This window comes from Drosophila miranda, chromosome XL (assembly GCF_003369915.1).
Source record: "Drosophila miranda strain MSH22 chromosome XL, D.miranda_PacBio2.1, whole genome shotgun sequence".
Taxonomy (NCBI): Eukaryota; Metazoa; Arthropoda; class Insecta; order Diptera; family Drosophilidae; genus Drosophila; species Drosophila miranda.
In genome coordinates, this window is record NC_046673.1 from 23,949,746 (window position 1) to 23,965,565 (window position 15,820).

The window sequence follows — 15,820 nt, forward strand, 5'->3', positions numbered from 1 at the left end:
TAAATATCCGTTCGCTTGCAAGGCAACCGTCTCGGTTTTTTTCAGGGTTCCCTCAGAAGCAGTTCAATAATTGCATCAGGGCTCCATCAGAAGCGCTAATTCGGTGGCATTATGTGGCTTTCAAAGGATTTGGGGGTAATTATCCGATTAACAGGAGGTGGCTACCGGAATGGGCTGCAGCTTCTATTGATGGAAGGAAGCATTTATGGCTGTCAATATCTGGATGACGGGTCTGCTAACAGCCCAGGTTAACAGCCTGTTACAGCTGCCGGTGCTGTTAACAGCAACAGTTCTGTACTTATGCATTTTTGGGTGTATGCTCATTGCATCCCGTATCCATATGTACTCCTAAATTGCAGCTTGAGATCTTCTCTCACATTTACTACTTTCACTTTATTCATAGGTACACACTCCTTCATTATATTAGAGGTATTGCACAATATACATACTCGTACTCGTAAAACTTGCGCCTGGTTAACAGAATCCTGTTCGAGGATCGATCGACGGCGGCATTGGCATAGCTGCATATTATCGTATTAAGTATCGAAATAAATAGGTCTTTTGCTGGTCCGAACTCTTATGGTCTAACAGAATACCCGAACAGAAACGGAAACAGAAATATAGAACAACTATCACTGGATCCGCGTCCGATCTTATCACAAATAAAATTAAAACACACATCTCTCTCTAACTAAGCAAACAAACAAAAAACTACTCGTATTAAACACATAATTGCAGTGCAGTGCGGAAGAGTAAAATCAATCAAGTGGTTGTCTCCTCGTAGCCGCAGTGGATGTAGCCGGTGGCCAGGGAGCCGCCGACAGCCGGCGATTTGCTGGGCAGGCCAACGTCCTCCTGCAGCCCGTTCGAGGACGTCTTCTCGCTGCTGTCCAGGATCTTCTCGAATACCGTCTCAAAGCGGCAGCGGTTGACGGAGAATCGGCTGATGCCCACGGACATGTCCCGCAGGGCGGCGAACAGCTCGGAGAGCAGCGGCAGTGGCAGTCCACTGGCCGCACTGCTGGAGGAGTCCCCGCCCGAACGGACCTTCACCAGGAAGCGCAGGCTGTGGGCGTAGTGCTGCAGGTCGCAGGCACCCGGTAGCCGCTCCGGCAGCATCTTGGCCAGCAGTGCCTGCTGGGCGGGTGGGCAGAAGCAGCTGATGCCGTAGTAGCCCCCATGCTCGGCCTTGAGCCGCGCGGGACTGCTGCTGGCCACGACCTGGCCCGCCTTGAGCACCGCCACGCGCTGGCACAGATGCTCGATCTCGGAGACCGAGTGGGAGGTCAGGACGACGGCGCGGCGGGCGGCCAGCAGCTGCTCGATGGTCGAGTAGACGAACTCCCGCGTCACCGGATCCAAGTCGCTGGTGGGCTCGTCCATGAGGACGGTGGGCGTGTGGCCGCAGCAGGTGGCGGCCACCGTCAGCTTCCGCCGATTGCCGCCGCTCAGGTTCCGCACCTGGACATCCCGGTACGAGCGCAGCTCGTAGGTGTTCAGGACCCTCGCGAGCAACAGATCCAGATGGCGGATGCCCCGCAGGCGGCCGTAGAAAAGGATGCATTCGCGTACGGTTAGCAGGGGATCCAGCGGATTGCTCTGCGGGCAGTAGGAGATCCCCGGCTGATCGAAGTGGATGTGCCCCACATTGGGCTCCAGCTGTCCGGTAAGCACCTTGAAGATGGTCGACTTGCCGGCCCCGTTCTTGCCCAGGAGCCCGAAGCACTCGCCCCGCTTCACCCCGAAGTGCACCTGACGGACGGCGTAGCGTCCGCGGTTGTACGCCACCCAAAGGTTCTCGGCGCGCAAGGCCTCGCCGGCTTCCACGCAGCTCTTGAAGATGCTCTGCAGGCTGACGATCTTCAGCTGCTGGAGCTTCTGCAGCTCGCGGCGGTAGTGCCAGTCGAGGAGGCGCTCCAGGCGCTTCCACAGCCGCTGCAGCAGATGGCACTCGATGAGGACGTTCAGCACGAGTCCCGAGAGGCCGACCAGGGCCAGGGCGATGAAGTGGCGCTGCAGCAGGTCGCTGGCCAGCGGATGCTTGTACGAGTCGATGTCGTACCGCCTGAAGATCAGGGCCACCATGTAGTTCTTGCACAGCTCCAGGAGACCATCGCCCAAGGCGTGCTGGGGAAAGACGAGGAAGGCCTCGTTCAGGCCATGCCGCCAGCTGTCCCACGCAGAGCCCTCTCCCACGACGCCCAGGATGAGGATGATGCCCATGGTGATCAATGGGATGATGATGTTCGCACAGAAGATCGATACAATGGCAATGCTCGAGTCGCTGAAGAGCTTCTCGGCCACATGGACAGCGGGAACGCAGGCAAAACTAGAGACAAGATAAAGATAATAGATTAGATACGATGTAGATGGTAGATGGTAGATGGTAGACGACCTACCTAAACATTAATGAGAGTCCAATGATGCCAATCAGCTGCTGTCTGGCCACAAACACGGGCATGCTGAAGACCAGAACGATGCCGAGGCAAACTACCAGGGCCAGCACCATGATGAGATAGTCCCAGATGAAGGCCACCAGCCAGTAGGTAACCGCCGAGACGCCGCACAGACGCTGCTGCAGCTTCTCGCCGCTGATGCGCTCGTTCACGAGATAGACGGCATTGGCGGCCACCACCAGGCCAAAGGCGATCAGCAGAATGAACACCATGCAGGAGTCGCCCGCCTGCCGCAGCAGGGAGCTGGTGCTCAGCTCTGCGAAGCCCAGCTTCCACGGCTCGTTGCGGGTGAGTATCCCGTACTCCGAGTCGTTTAGGCTGGTGCGCAGCAGCTCAGAGTTCAGGTCGTTCAGCCAGGCCATCATCGCGTGGTAGCCCTTGTTGTTGTACCACACAGTCGCCCCCGATCCGTTCACGGCGTAGCCGCCATAGCGTCGCTCCCGGTACTCATCGAGGGTTGTCAGCACCCAGTCGTAGGCCAGCGAGGAGTCGCTGAACTCCCGGCACTCGGTGAAGTTTCCGTTCCCATCATTGACATCGCAGGAGGATCTCAGACCCGGATAGAGCTGCTCGGTGAATGGCGTGAGCCTCTCGCCGCTTAGCAGCTGTACGCTGCGCGGATACAGGGCCCTGGTGAGCGGCAGGACCGTGTCGAAGTCATCCTCCAGACGATAGCTGACGAACCACATGGCGCACAGCTCGAACACCGCAGGCAGCAGGAGCACGTACAGCAGCAGTCGGTAGTTGCGGGCCAGATGCCGCAGGCGCTTGCCAAACAGCAGTCGCATCTGGACACATGACGAGGGCGGATCCTCGGACACATCCGCTGGGCCAGCCACAATGCCTCCTCCGCCTCCTTCCGCAGCTGCTGCTGCTGATGCTCCTCCCCGTGGCTGCTCCTCGCTTCGATTGAGCTGCTCGAACTCCTGCTCCAGGCTGCTGCTCGACGACAGCTCCAGTTCGCCGATGGCCCCCAGCGACTCCTGCTGCTGCAGCAGCTCCAGGAACTGCACGGCTGCGGGGGTGAGATTCTCCGCATAGCTGGCGCTGATGGTCAGGCTGTGGGGGGGCTCATTCTCGGTGGCAGGCAGCACCTGGCTGTTGGTCAGCAGCTGCTTGCCCCTGGCCGCAATGTGAGCGGCCACTGGGGCATCGGCGCAGCGCATCTTCAGGCTGTAGTTGGCAGTGCAGAGATGTTGCAATGAGTCGCGACTGTGCTGGGCAATGATGCGACCCTGTAGGCACCAGGAGGAGGAGGAGGAAAAGGATTAGGGAGTGATCTCATTGGGAGATTGGGTGGGATCACACTCACATTTCGCATAATGACCAGCGAATCACTCAGGTACTTGGCTTCGTCCAGGAAGTGGGTGGCAAAGATCACCGCACGGCCCTGGCGCAGCTGTTCGATCAGATTCCAGATGTCCTTGCGCGCCTTGGCATCGACCCCGTTGCAGGGTTCGTCCAGGATGACGACACTGGGCGAGGCAATGAACGCAATGGCCACACAGAGACGCCGCCTATAGCCACCCGACAGCTGCCACGAGGGATAGTCCTCGTGCTGGCCAAAGTTGAGGCTCTTCAGAGTGCGACTCACCTCCGTCTCCAACTCCACCTCGGCAGAGCCATCAGAGGGCATCTTTATGTGGGCGTACAACTGCAGATGCTCGCGGGCCGTCAGCCTGGGTATGAGGATGTTGTCCTGCCAGCAGACGCCCACATTGTGCTCGCCGGCACGGAGCAGCACCTTGCCGCCCGTCGGTCGGATCTGGCCGGTGAGCAGCTTGATGAGAGTGCTCTTGCCAGCCCCATTGCGGCCGAGCAGGCAGCTCACTTGGTTGCGGGCAAAATCCAGATTCAGATTGGACACGGCGCACTGGCTGCCATAGAGCTTGGTGACATTCAGCAGCGAGGCACCCAGCTTGTCGTCCAAATGGGAGCTCATTGCCCGCACGAAGCTGTACTCAGCTGAAAAAGGAATATTCCGAGAATAAAATAGAAGCCGATCCGATCCGATCCTCTACTGTAACTTACTTTTCTTCCACCTTTGATAGGCATAGCCAATGGCGGCATAGAGCATAAAGTCGAGCAGAAACATCAGCAGAGCCATTGCGCACTCGCTCCTCGCTGGACCCAGGTGGATCAAGTGGGCCCACGTGAGGCCCTGCTGCTGCAGCTCCATGCGCATCAGTTCGCCCCAGCCCTTGGCGAAGGCCGTCGTGAAGGAGAGGTCCACCAGGAAGCTCTCGAATAGACTCAGCTTCGCATCGAACATCAGCACAATGATGAAGGGGCACAGGCTGATGAAGAACAGCAGGGATGTGGCCACGGCACCAATGTTGGCCGAGGTGAAGAAGTTCGAGCACATGTAACAGAAGGAGACGAGACAGGCGCCAAAGCTCAGACAGTAGAACATCATGAAGAACCAGTTGGTGTACGACAGGATGCCACCACTGTAGAGCACCAGGCTGACGAGGACAAAGATCAGGCACAGCTCCATGAGGCTCATCAAGGCCCAGGCGACCAGCTCCGAATGGGCCCTGAGACCCATCGAACGCATCAACTAGTAAAAAGAAGAGAGTGTGTCAGCATAAGAATACCAGGGTATATAAGGGAGAGTCCCTTACCATACTGTTCCTGCTCTCTCGCATCCAAATCCGCTCCCTTACACAGATCGCCACGGCCACTACCAAGCCCAGGCAGTAGGCCAGCTGTACGGCCTGGGACAGGTAGAGGCCTCGCTTGAACTCGTCATTCACGAACGAGGGATAGGGGAACTGTTTCGTGTAGAACTGCATGTTGTCCACCTCGAATTTGGGCTTCTTGCTGCCCCCGCCGGCGCCCCCGAGCCCGCTCAGGAGATCCAGCAGGCCTTGACGCTTGGATCGGGTGAGAACATCCCCATCCCCACTTCCATCGCCATCCCCATCCCCACCTTGTACATCATCCAGGGAGAGGAGAAACTCTGGCTTAAAGGTTGTGGTTTCCAGCTCCATTCTAGATGGTGCTGCGGTGGTGGTCTCAGGGTCCTGGATCGGTGCAGTGTTGGCCTCAGTGGAGGTGTTCTCGATACTCAGGTCAAAGTCATCATCATCATCGTCGTCGTCGTCGTCGTTCACAGCTTTGATGCTGAACAAACTGCCCGGCGACCTGGTTGCCGGCTCCTCCTCCATGAATCCCGCCTCGTCACGCTTGTGCTTGACGATGCCCAGGTCCACCATTTGCTTGAGCTGCACGAACCCCCGATGGTACTTCATGTCGATGACCATGCTGTCGGCGGGCCCGGGAAACCAGAAGCGGTTCCTATTCTCGAACGTCGGCTGGGTGTTGTCCGTGTCCATGTGGAGGCGGTAGACCACCTCCTTGGTGCCGACGCTCTCGAAATTGAGGGCTGCCAGGAACATGCGCTTCTGGTTGAGATCGTAGGCCTGCTGCTGCAGCTCCTCCACGCTATCCACAGCCACAAAGCGGTCCGCAGACACGCACTCCATCAGATCCGAGACGGTGGTGAGGATGTCGTAGATGAGCTGATTCGTGCGAATGAACTGGAACACCCGCTCGATCTCCACGATGTCAAAGTCATCGCCCACCACGCTCTTCACCAGCGGGGAGCGAGCCAGCTTCAGGAGATTATCGAAGGCCAGCTGGAAGGTGGCATTCGTGTGGAGTTTGGTGAGGATCGTACCGGCGGCCTGCGAGAGCTGTTTCAGTTTGTCCAGCTCCTCGAAGGTGGCGTTGCTCTGGAGGGAGGGAACACACAAATTGGGAACATGCCATGTGGATGGATTCGCTGTGTTTACTCACAAACTTCACTACACTCTCCGTGAGGGTATTCGATGGGGTGTACAGTATCTTTCCCTGGATGATCGGCTTGATGGTGTTCCACGTGAGCTTGCCCTGGTTCGTGGAGGTCACGTCGAGGTAGAGGCGCTTGCAGTACTTGGCTGTAAGTCAGAAGAAAAAACCAAAAAATATAATCTCAAGGGAATAGAGTCTTCCCGCCGCTCACTTGGCTTCCAGTCTGTTCCACTGCTCTGCCTTCTGCTTCTGCTTCTGTCTCTGCTCCTCCTCCTCCTCCCTTGATACTCACTTGGCATGGCTTCCAGTTCCACATCGTTGACCTCGCTAAAGTCCTCCGAATAGAGGATGTCGTTGACCAAAGGAATGCTCTCCGTGCTGGGAAATGGATGCCCGCACAGCAGCGTCCCAAGCTTCACAAAAGTCTCGCGATCTGCAACGAAATAGCAGTTTGGATTCCTGGATTAAGGATTCGAGGATTCAGGGGTTCATTCCATGCCACATACTAGAAAACAAATGCTTTACGTCAAAGCTGTAGTTCATCATGCGCTCGATCTCCGGCACCAAGGATATGATTTCTGTGATATTCGCTAAAAGAAGAAAGTAAATCAACAAAATAGCAAGAGATCATCGGCTCATCCTTGGGCCCACTCCACTCCACTCCACTCACTGCGTATAATTTCAAGATGATCGCTGGTGATCAGTGCCGTCACCGCGGACACAAAATTCGCCTTCTCCGCCAGCTCCACGACGGCCGTGTGCAGCTTGTCATCCGTCACAAAGGCATTCACCACATCGATCACAGAGTGGAGTCTACAAAGATCATGATAGGAGAATGGAGCACATGAATCATGGCGCTGACTTACGGCGCTCCCTTCCATCTGGAGTACTCCTCGTAGGGCTCTGATGGCAGGCACTTATTCTCGATGCTGCATATGTAGGAGAAGGCACTGGGCACCATCTGGTTCTTGGTGGGCAGCAGTCTGGTCGGATATTGGCAGGCGGCTATCTCCTCGGAGCCGTATTTCATGCGGATCAAATACAGCAGCATGAAGATCAGCACGGGCCAGACGAGGAGCGTCAGGGAGAGGCCCTTCTGGCGCCATCGCACCAGAAGATCCTTGCGCAGCAGCGCTCGGATCTCCCGCGTGTTAAAATGCATCCTCATTTCCGCCTAGTGCTCTCGCTTTCGCTCTCCAAATCTCTTAGCGCTTCTCACTACTGTTTTGGTCTCTCTGGGTGTTCAGAAACCGTCCAATCATTGATGCATCTTTGCCTGCAAGGGAAGGAGAAGTTGATTAAAGGGTTGCTAATGGATTTACCAAAAGGTGTGAAGTGTGCGAATTGCGGGGGCGATGTATGTGGTTTTTTGGTATGCCCTGGCCCAGCAGGGAGGCTAGTGCCAAAGACTATGCACAATTGCCAAGATATTGCATCTCCTTCTGTGCTTCGTCTCTTCGTCAATGCCTTGAGCAGCTGAGTCGGTCCCCAGAATCCAACCACAAAATACCCAGTGGGTGCCAAGAAACTAGAAACGGTATACATTGCTTGGGCATGATGGAGTTACATGATACAGCCCAAAAGACAATTAAAGTACCGGTACCCTGAAATGGAATTTGTTCCGTTCCTGATATCCAATATCTCTTGGTATTCTAAGGTTTGTTCTGGTAAGAACTGTTCATCTGTCAGTCTAAAGGTGGATAGGAAAGCATTTACGCTGATTCTGTTAAGCTGTGGAAAGGGCATTCGAAGCAGCGATCGACTCCCAGCCACTTCCTCTGCCTGCAACTCTGGCTGGCATATGCCATGATGTACGAGTATGCACACACTTCCTATCGCATAATTAGCTGGTGTTTGCCTACCGCGTTTGCTCGTTGGTTTCCTTTGTGTGGTATACTCTCCGATTGTATCTCCGAAACGGTTTTAGTTTCGATTTGCACATTGCTAATTCAGGCAGGCCGTTAATTCCGCTGTGGTTCGCCTTCGAATTGCACTTCCCCCTCCATCCATCCAACCGTCCATCCAATCCACCCAAAGAGCGATGGTGGAAGCGATGACAATTATTTTAAAGCGCACGCTTTCTGTAATTTAAATTAAATTATTGCCTGAGTCACTGACCGATCGATCAGCTGCCAATGCACAATTATATAGATAACCACAGAGTTGAATCTTTGCAGGTATCTCTTGGCCTTCCATGTCTTCCACTCCCATACCCACAGAGCTATCACGGAGCTGAAGTTATCCATTAGATTGAACAGCCGCCCTCTCAGAGGGAGAGTCGGAGGAGGAGGAGACACACAGATATGAGCCGCATCCATTACACAGACAGCCAGACAGACATTCGGCGGCGCGATTTATGGCTGGAACCTCGCGAAACCAGTTACAAATCAAATAATGCTCGTCTATAACGTATACTATACACCATACTGGATATATAAAATAATAATAAAGAAGCAAAACCCACCCAAACTCTTGTTCTGTTCTCTGGGTTGCATATTTCGTATGCAAAGCTTGTGACTTGTGACTTTTGCGTACCCCCAATGTGGCATACTATATGCCATCCATTGGGTTGGGGTTTGGGGTTTGGGGACTGTCTGGCGGCTGCAGGTTCATGTTCAGGTTCAGCTTCAGGTAGTACTCGTCATCCACCTGTACGGACAGACGGGTTCGATTAGATCTACGATCGAAAGTGAGAAAATCCCAGGCGACTGGCACAACACACACAAAAGAACATTAGGCCACAGCCAATGCTCGAAAGAGTGAACCATTTGTAGATCCTTCTCGGGTATGATTAAGGAATACATCAGATCATGCCAGTCGGTCGATTAATCACTAAGAGAAAGGGCGGCAAACGTATTCTTTAAAGAATATCTCCGTTGATCACTTTTTACACAAACATAAAAAGGTACATATGTATGTAGGCCTGAAGGATGGCAGTGCCAGCAGCATTGCCAGCTCGAACCGAAGAAGGGTTGCAATACGATACATTTCATGCGATAAAAACTAATGAGGAATCAGTTTAAAGATTTAGGCAAATTTGAAATCTAGAACTAGGGGTCTATAATGGCTCATTTACTAGCCACGAATTTGCGCTATCGATTGATCACTGTAGAATCCACTGCCCCAGTAACCATTGTCTCTGTTTGGATGTGGGAATGGGGGTTCGGGTTCTCAGTTTCCGAAACAATACGAGTATTTCCCATAAGAGCAAAAACCCAAAAACACCGAAACACCAACCAAGTTGTTTGCTATTGGAACCAGTTCCCCATACCCATTTCCATTTCCAGTCCCAGTTTTAGTTTTAGTTTCAGTTTTAGTTTTGAGATTTCTATTCCAGTTTCAATTGCAGTTGCAGTTGCAATTGCAATTGCAGTTGCAGCTTTGCTGATTAGCCAACGAGCAGCATAATGTTGCACTCTCGAGAGCCAATGTCACCATCGATCGATCGACCGATGGGGGGATGGGACCGATGGGATTATCTAACCGATTGACCGGTCTGTCGGCTAATGCTCTACTTTTCCACTGGCTCTGATCTCTGGCGATCTCTGACTGCGGGAGATCTACGCTGCGATTATTACAAGGTAATTATATATACAACGTAGTACAACTACAGCCGAGAGTTTATGAATTACAGCGCCCCACCCCCACATACTACCTACCATACGTGTGTACTAAGTATTTACTACGACTAACTAGCCGTTGGTTGGGATGTAGCTAAGAGCTTTCGATCTTATTCTAATTGGAAGCAGTTTTGGGGACACGAGTCGAACATTAACCCGCCGCCCCCTCGTCGTACCCCGAAGTCGTATTTGAAACCAGACTTTGGACCACTTCCAACGCTTTAGACTAATTAAAATCACAGCGAAAATCACAGCGAAAATCAGCAGCAGAAAGTGTGCTGTGATGCAGTCAGTCGCTAAACAGGATTTTGATGGTGATTTGAAAGTAATCTTCTCTGCTGTACCCCTGCTGTACCCTGTACCCTGTGTGTGGTGTGTGGTGTGTGCTGTGTGGTGTGTGTGTTGTGCAACCAAAACTTGTTTAAATCACGTTTAGAGCTGAAATTCCCAGAACCCAAACGCATCTAATCGAAAGGGAAGACGCTGCTCAACGTAGAGATCAGATCCCTTGCATTCGAGTCGTCTGATTAGAGCCCCTCAAGCCGCACTGACAGGCTGCACTCATAAATAGATGTAGAGGCCACCTTGGACGCCACCTTCTGTCAGTCGCATTCCCAGACAATCAGAATCAACCTCACTAAATCATCTACTAGCTACTAATACTCGTTGAGGTAGTATTATCTACTGGAGCAGCAGTAAGATATCTCATAAGCATATGTCGGCGGAGGGGACTTTGCTTCTGACAGTTATACGATGTGGATGTGGATGTGGATGTGAGCCAAACGCCATTTATCATCTAATCGAATGAGCGACCTTGACCATGAGAGTCTCTTCTGAAGAGCAAAATCCAAAGCCAGCTAGTCTAGCAAAACAATTTAAATATTAAATAAAAACCAGAAACTAGTTTGTGCCTGTCTATCCATCAGACGGATGGATGGCGGATGGCGGAATGCCTATCCCTGGAACTCCATTCCACTCCTCTCCGCCATAATCGTGGTATCGTGTAATGCATTTTGTTTTGATGATTATCCCAATTATCCCAATTTACAGAGCTCTCTCCCGCTCTCCTATCTTCTATCTATATATCTATCTATCTATAGAAATTGTAATCAATTGTATTGTAGTAGTACCGAGTATCGCTCGACAAAAGTCGCGTGTGGCTGCAGTGACGCGTTTAGAAACGCACGCGTTTTTTCCCGCTTCTTCTGGTTGTTTGGTCTTGTCATTGGTGTACGATTATTCCCAGTACTACCCACGTATGTATATCCCAGCATATACGAGGAGTATGTCTATTCAATGGTGGTGCCACAATTCTTAAGTTATGGCAATCGCAACTCGGTGGAGTGGGATAGGTTTTGAGCTAGAATACGATACATCCTTGGCCAGATCTCAGGATCAATTGAAATGTCATATTAATGGTAAAAATTGAAGTGAAAACACTTCTTCCTCTCTCGGTGCTTAATGGCATATGTGTACATATGTACAAATATTTAAATCGAAGTGCAACTATTGACAGGGTTCTTCTTCTCTAGTTCTCTAGTTCCCTGGTTCCCTAGTTTCCTAGCTTCTGCTGGTAGTGTGTCTGGGTTGGCCATGGATCGATCGCACGATCAGCGTGAGTTGGCAAGAACCGCAGAGCGTAGAGTTGGCTATAACGTATTTATACACGTACATACATACTCGTACGTATGTCGCATATATTTTATTTATACACTTTCAAGCTCTAGAGCAGCCGGTGGCGGCGGCGGCGGCGGTTGTTGGCTGCATAGGAAATGCTTCTGACTCTTATTTATTTTGTATTATTTTTTTTTTTTTACTTTTTGCTGCTGCTGGAGAAGGCTTTAAAAGCAGCGCCAGCAGCTATCAAGGTCATTGCTTACATGTGCACAAACTGGCGATGCAATTAAAGTCTGGATACGCCGTCGTTTAGTGTCTGACTAAGTGAGTGTCTCTCCGTCGCTCCGTCTGTCTGTCTGTCTGTCTGTCCGTCTGTCCGTCTGACTGTGATAACCAGTCTCTGATTATTGCTGCTGCTTCTCAAGGGCCTTTGAAGTCGTCCGACTATGCAAAAAAGAATATGTTAATGTGGCAAGAACATTGCCAAACCAGAAGCGATGGAATAGCAGTACGTGTGATAAAAGATACACACAGTATTTGAAGATCCCTAACAAAGTAAGATCTCTAAGATCTTTGTTTCAAATATCAGTAGCTTTTGTTTTGTAAGTTTTAAACCTTAGATTCAATGTCGGAAACCTTCTAGTTTTGCCGGATTTCTGACTCGGAATAACACTTCGAACGTGTTAATTACTTGGATATGCACGTTAGCGATTTCTCATGCGTTTGATGGGCGGCGAGGGGAGCAAATACACTGCCATAGAACGGCGTACAACAGCAGCAGAAGCACTCCATCTCAAGGTAAATATTTATTGTAATTGACATCATCAAAGACAAGTGGGTGGATGTCGAAAGGACCTTTTGATCACCAACAACAAATATGCTAAAGTAGATCCTTTCCAGCAAACTCTGAGCTCGGCTCTCGGATCCCTGATTAGGGTATCCACAATTCGTGCTTCGAACGTGGTGTTTCGTGTTTTCACTTTCGTTGGGTTATTGTCGATTTTGCCACCTTCTTTTGCTCGTTTGGCGATTGGCTTGGCTTGGCTTGGCGGTGCTTTACGAGCGCGCACTATACCATATATTTTCTTTGGCTTGCTTTGTTTTGTTTTGTTTTCTGGTGTGGGGGGCGGCGGCCCAAAAGGCAGATGAGCAAGAGCAACGTGCCAAGAAAACCCGATCCAGAAACAGGCACAGAAAACCAAAAGAAACGACTATGGACGGCGGACGGGGGACGGTGGACCGTGGACCCCGGACCCCGGACAAGAAATCAAACTGAATAACAAGTTGAAAGCGATAGCGATTGAAAACAGCTGTCGGCTGTCGGTACCGAACGGTTTGGGTTTGGGTTTGGGCCTCAATCTCTCTCGCTCGCGCTCTCGCTCTCGCTCTTAAAGACCAACAGCTTTTCAAACCAGGCCTCAGCGCATTTGTGTACTCTTTTTCCACGCAGACAGATGGGAAGGGTAGTGTGACTAAGCAATTGCAATAAGCAATGGGCAGTGGGTACTTATGTCCAGCTAGATCGAGGGACTGCATACGTGCTTCGCGTCCTGCGGCAGCGCACCTCGGTTCCATGTCAAGCTCTTGACAAGCCTTCTGCAGTATAACTTCTTCTGAATCGGATTGGTAGGGATAAAAGGGATCGATCCCTTAGAATTCGTAGGGCATACACATTTCGCCCATGGCTAAGCAGAATCTCTATGCACTTTTCTGTTTTCTGTTGTTTTTCTTGGAGTATTTTTTTGTTTTTGGGTTTTGGGGGCTGATGTTGCAACCCATTGAATGAATGGGAAATACAGACGTGAAAAATACTTACTATGCGGCAGTTGAAGCTCGAAATTGGTGGACTACCTTCCCACTGAATGTTGTTATTGGTTCTTGGTTGCCACAGATGCCACAGGTGCAACACAAGAAAAACACACACGAAACACACACACTTTTGTTGCCACACACTCCACTGCACTCCACTACACTCTAGGTTTTCTTTGAGTTTTCTTCTGAGTTTCGGTTCTGAGATCAGTAATTCTTCTTCTGTGGCTGCGACTGTGGCTGGGGCTGGGGCTGGGGCTGGGGCTGCGGCTGGGGGAGGGAGTGCAAGGGCATCTCCCTTCGGATTAGCTACGCACTTGCAGGAACACAAAAAAATAGAAACAGAAATATTGTTTGTAAAGCTACTACCAATACTCAATCAATCGCTTCAATCAAAAGCTCGACCGTCCGCCTCCAGTTCAGTTCAACAATTGAGCTTGACGAAACGCGCGTACCGGGAATTATTTAATTCCGCAGCAGCGGGCCCGACGCTCGTCGTTCGAAGCTCTCCGATCGACGCGTCGCGACGGTGGGGCTGCTGCTGCTGCTGCTGCTTCGTCTCTCCAAAACTTTAAACTTCGGCTGTGTGTAGGTGTGGGTGTGTGTTGTTTTGTTGTTGTTGTGCTCTCAACAGACAGAGCAACAGGCTGCCCACAGGTCGCTCCCTTCTGCTGCTGCTCTTAACTGTTCTTTCTCCGATCTGTGATTGCGTGACGGAAGCGAGACTCGGATTTCGATATGTACATATATGTATTTCTATAATTAATATCTCTATAGATTTTGGGGGCTGCTTTAATTGCTAGTTCTGATCGGCTGCTGCAGATCCCTGTACTTATTTCCAATGAAATGCCGAAAAATGTGAACCCTTTTCCAACCCAAAATGCGGGAGAGAGAGTGAGAGAGAGAGAGAGAGGTCTCCAATGAAGACTAATTTCGGTGGCCAGTGGGCCGTGTAATATCTGTACTTTGTACCTGGGGATCGGACTGGAGCTAATTTCCATTTACATATGCCAATATGCTAATGGATTCGGCCAGTCGGGGGGAGCTGCTGACTGTACAGATTTTGCGGAAATCAGCAAGGAATCTGCATTATAGTACATGGATAATGGGGCCACCATTTGGGGGAACTTTGAAGAAAGAAAAAAATCACCTTAAAACATAAAAATTAGCCAAAGCTTTTTCCAACTGTTTTTTCAGGAAGAACTCCCTTGGAATGCGTCAAGTACTTCGGATATCAGATACGGGGGCACGTACATATACTATGGCAAAACAGATCTCCATCTCCAATCGAATCCACTGTTTAGGCAATCGATTCTACCGAATGATATATATTTCGCCTGCAAACAGCTGTATGCTAATCGTGCAAGAGCCAGCCAGACAGCCAGCCCAATGATTCCCACTAATTTCTGCAATTGTCGAGTGCAGTGGCACCCGAAGGAAAACCAAAACCATTTCCCAATTTCCATTTTCTTAGGCAGAACTTCGACGTGGGCCAGGCCTTAAGCATCCATCGCACCCCCCAAGAACCCCTTGGCGGATTATACGAACCAAAACCAGAACCAGTACCAGAACCAGTACCAGAACCGTTCTCACATCCCCATTCGAAAACGAAAAACCAAATACAAAATACAAAATAATAAAAATAAAAATGTCCAAAAGTTGCGCTTGGTTGCGTATCAGTTGGGCATAATGGCCAAAGTCATTATTGCCAGGCCGTCGCTGCCGCTGCCGCTGCCGCCACCGCCGTGGATCGTAAAAAACTAAATGCTCAAAAATAGTAAAAATTAAAATTAAAAAACCAAATTATGAAATTGTTTATCAGAACAAAGAGCAGCACACACATATCTACTACGAGTAGAGATGGCAATCGCTTAAGTACGAGCCCCAACTAAAGGCAATTAAACAAAAAAAGAAGATTAATCACCGCCGAAACAAAGAACTTCTATTAGAACCAATTCAGAGGTACATAGAAATATTTGTATACGTTTCTTTTTCTACCTATCTTAAAGATATTTCAAGAAGAGGAAGGACACAGGCCAGGATATATGGGCATTTCCGCCAAAAGGTCTCCTATGAAAAAAAACATTAAACTGTGTATCTGAGATAAATCCCAGAAAATTGACCCAATCTCGGCTAATGGTAGATTTGTTTACTTTTGTTAACACGGAATGAGGCAACGTATGTCAAATGCCTCAGCGGACTTAAACCAAACAACCAGAAAGGTTTTTGTATTTAATAACATGGATAATTAACGCTCAATACTTAATATATTATCGCAAAAAATTGAATATACGATTCGCGTTAGGTCATATTTTTAGCTTAAATCTTTAAAACCGTTCAAACATTTTGTCGTACGAATAACGTATCGCCATAATGGAAATGCCCATATTGCCTATGCTCTCAGCATCGTCCTTAAAGCTCGTTGGTTCCTTACTTTTAAACTTAAATCAGGCTATGTTACTTATACATACATACTATATGCATGCCAGATATCTGTTCTATAATCCTTGGTTCTATGCACTC

At 50.2% G+C, this 15,820-nt stretch overlaps 1 protein-coding gene across 3 annotated transcripts; it reads right to left on the reverse strand.

Moving 5' to 3' along the window:
* Positions 1-366: 366 nt before the first annotated feature.
* LOC108160568 (ATP-binding cassette sub-family A member 7) lies at positions 367-13,757 on the reverse strand. 3 transcript variants are annotated; one of them, XM_017294661.2, is made up of 11 exons: positions 13,667-13,757; positions 7,118-7,527; positions 6,922-7,064; positions 6,758-6,841; positions 6,463-6,684; positions 6,258-6,397; positions 5,081-6,193; positions 4,488-5,016; positions 3,769-4,421; positions 2,400-3,691; positions 367-2,329 (listed from the first exon to the last, which is right to left on the reverse strand). In XM_017294661.2, the coding sequence occupies exons 2-11, from the start codon at positions 7,417-7,419 to the stop codon at positions 763-765; spliced, it is 6,045 nt and encodes a 2,014-aa protein (XP_017150150.1). In that variant the 5' UTR covers positions 7,420-7,527; positions 13,667-13,757; the 3' UTR covers positions 367-762. The 3 variants fall into 3 exon arrangements, with proteins under 3 accessions (XP_017150150.1, XP_017150158.1, XP_017150144.1); XM_017294669.2 differs by having other exon boundaries at positions 6,544-6,684; positions 13,305-13,740; XM_017294655.2 differs by having other exon boundaries at positions 13,305-13,740.
* Between the last annotated feature and the right edge of the window lie 2,063 nt (positions 13,758-15,820).

Excerpts from the sequence above, each read along its gene's own strand:
- LOC108160568 (XM_017294661.2), bottom strand. The coding sequence starts at position 7,419 with ATGAGGATGCATTTTAACACGCGGGAGATCCGAGCGCTGCTGCGCAAG. Across the intron at positions 7,065-7,117 it reads TCCAGATGGAAGGGAGCGCC|ACTCCACTCTGTGATCGATG; the intron begins GTAAGTCAGCGC and ends TGATCTTTGTAG. Across the intron at positions 6,842-6,921 it reads TCATCTTGAAATTATACGCA|CGAATATCACAGAAATCATA; the intron begins GTGAGTGGAGTG and ends TTCTTCTTTTAG.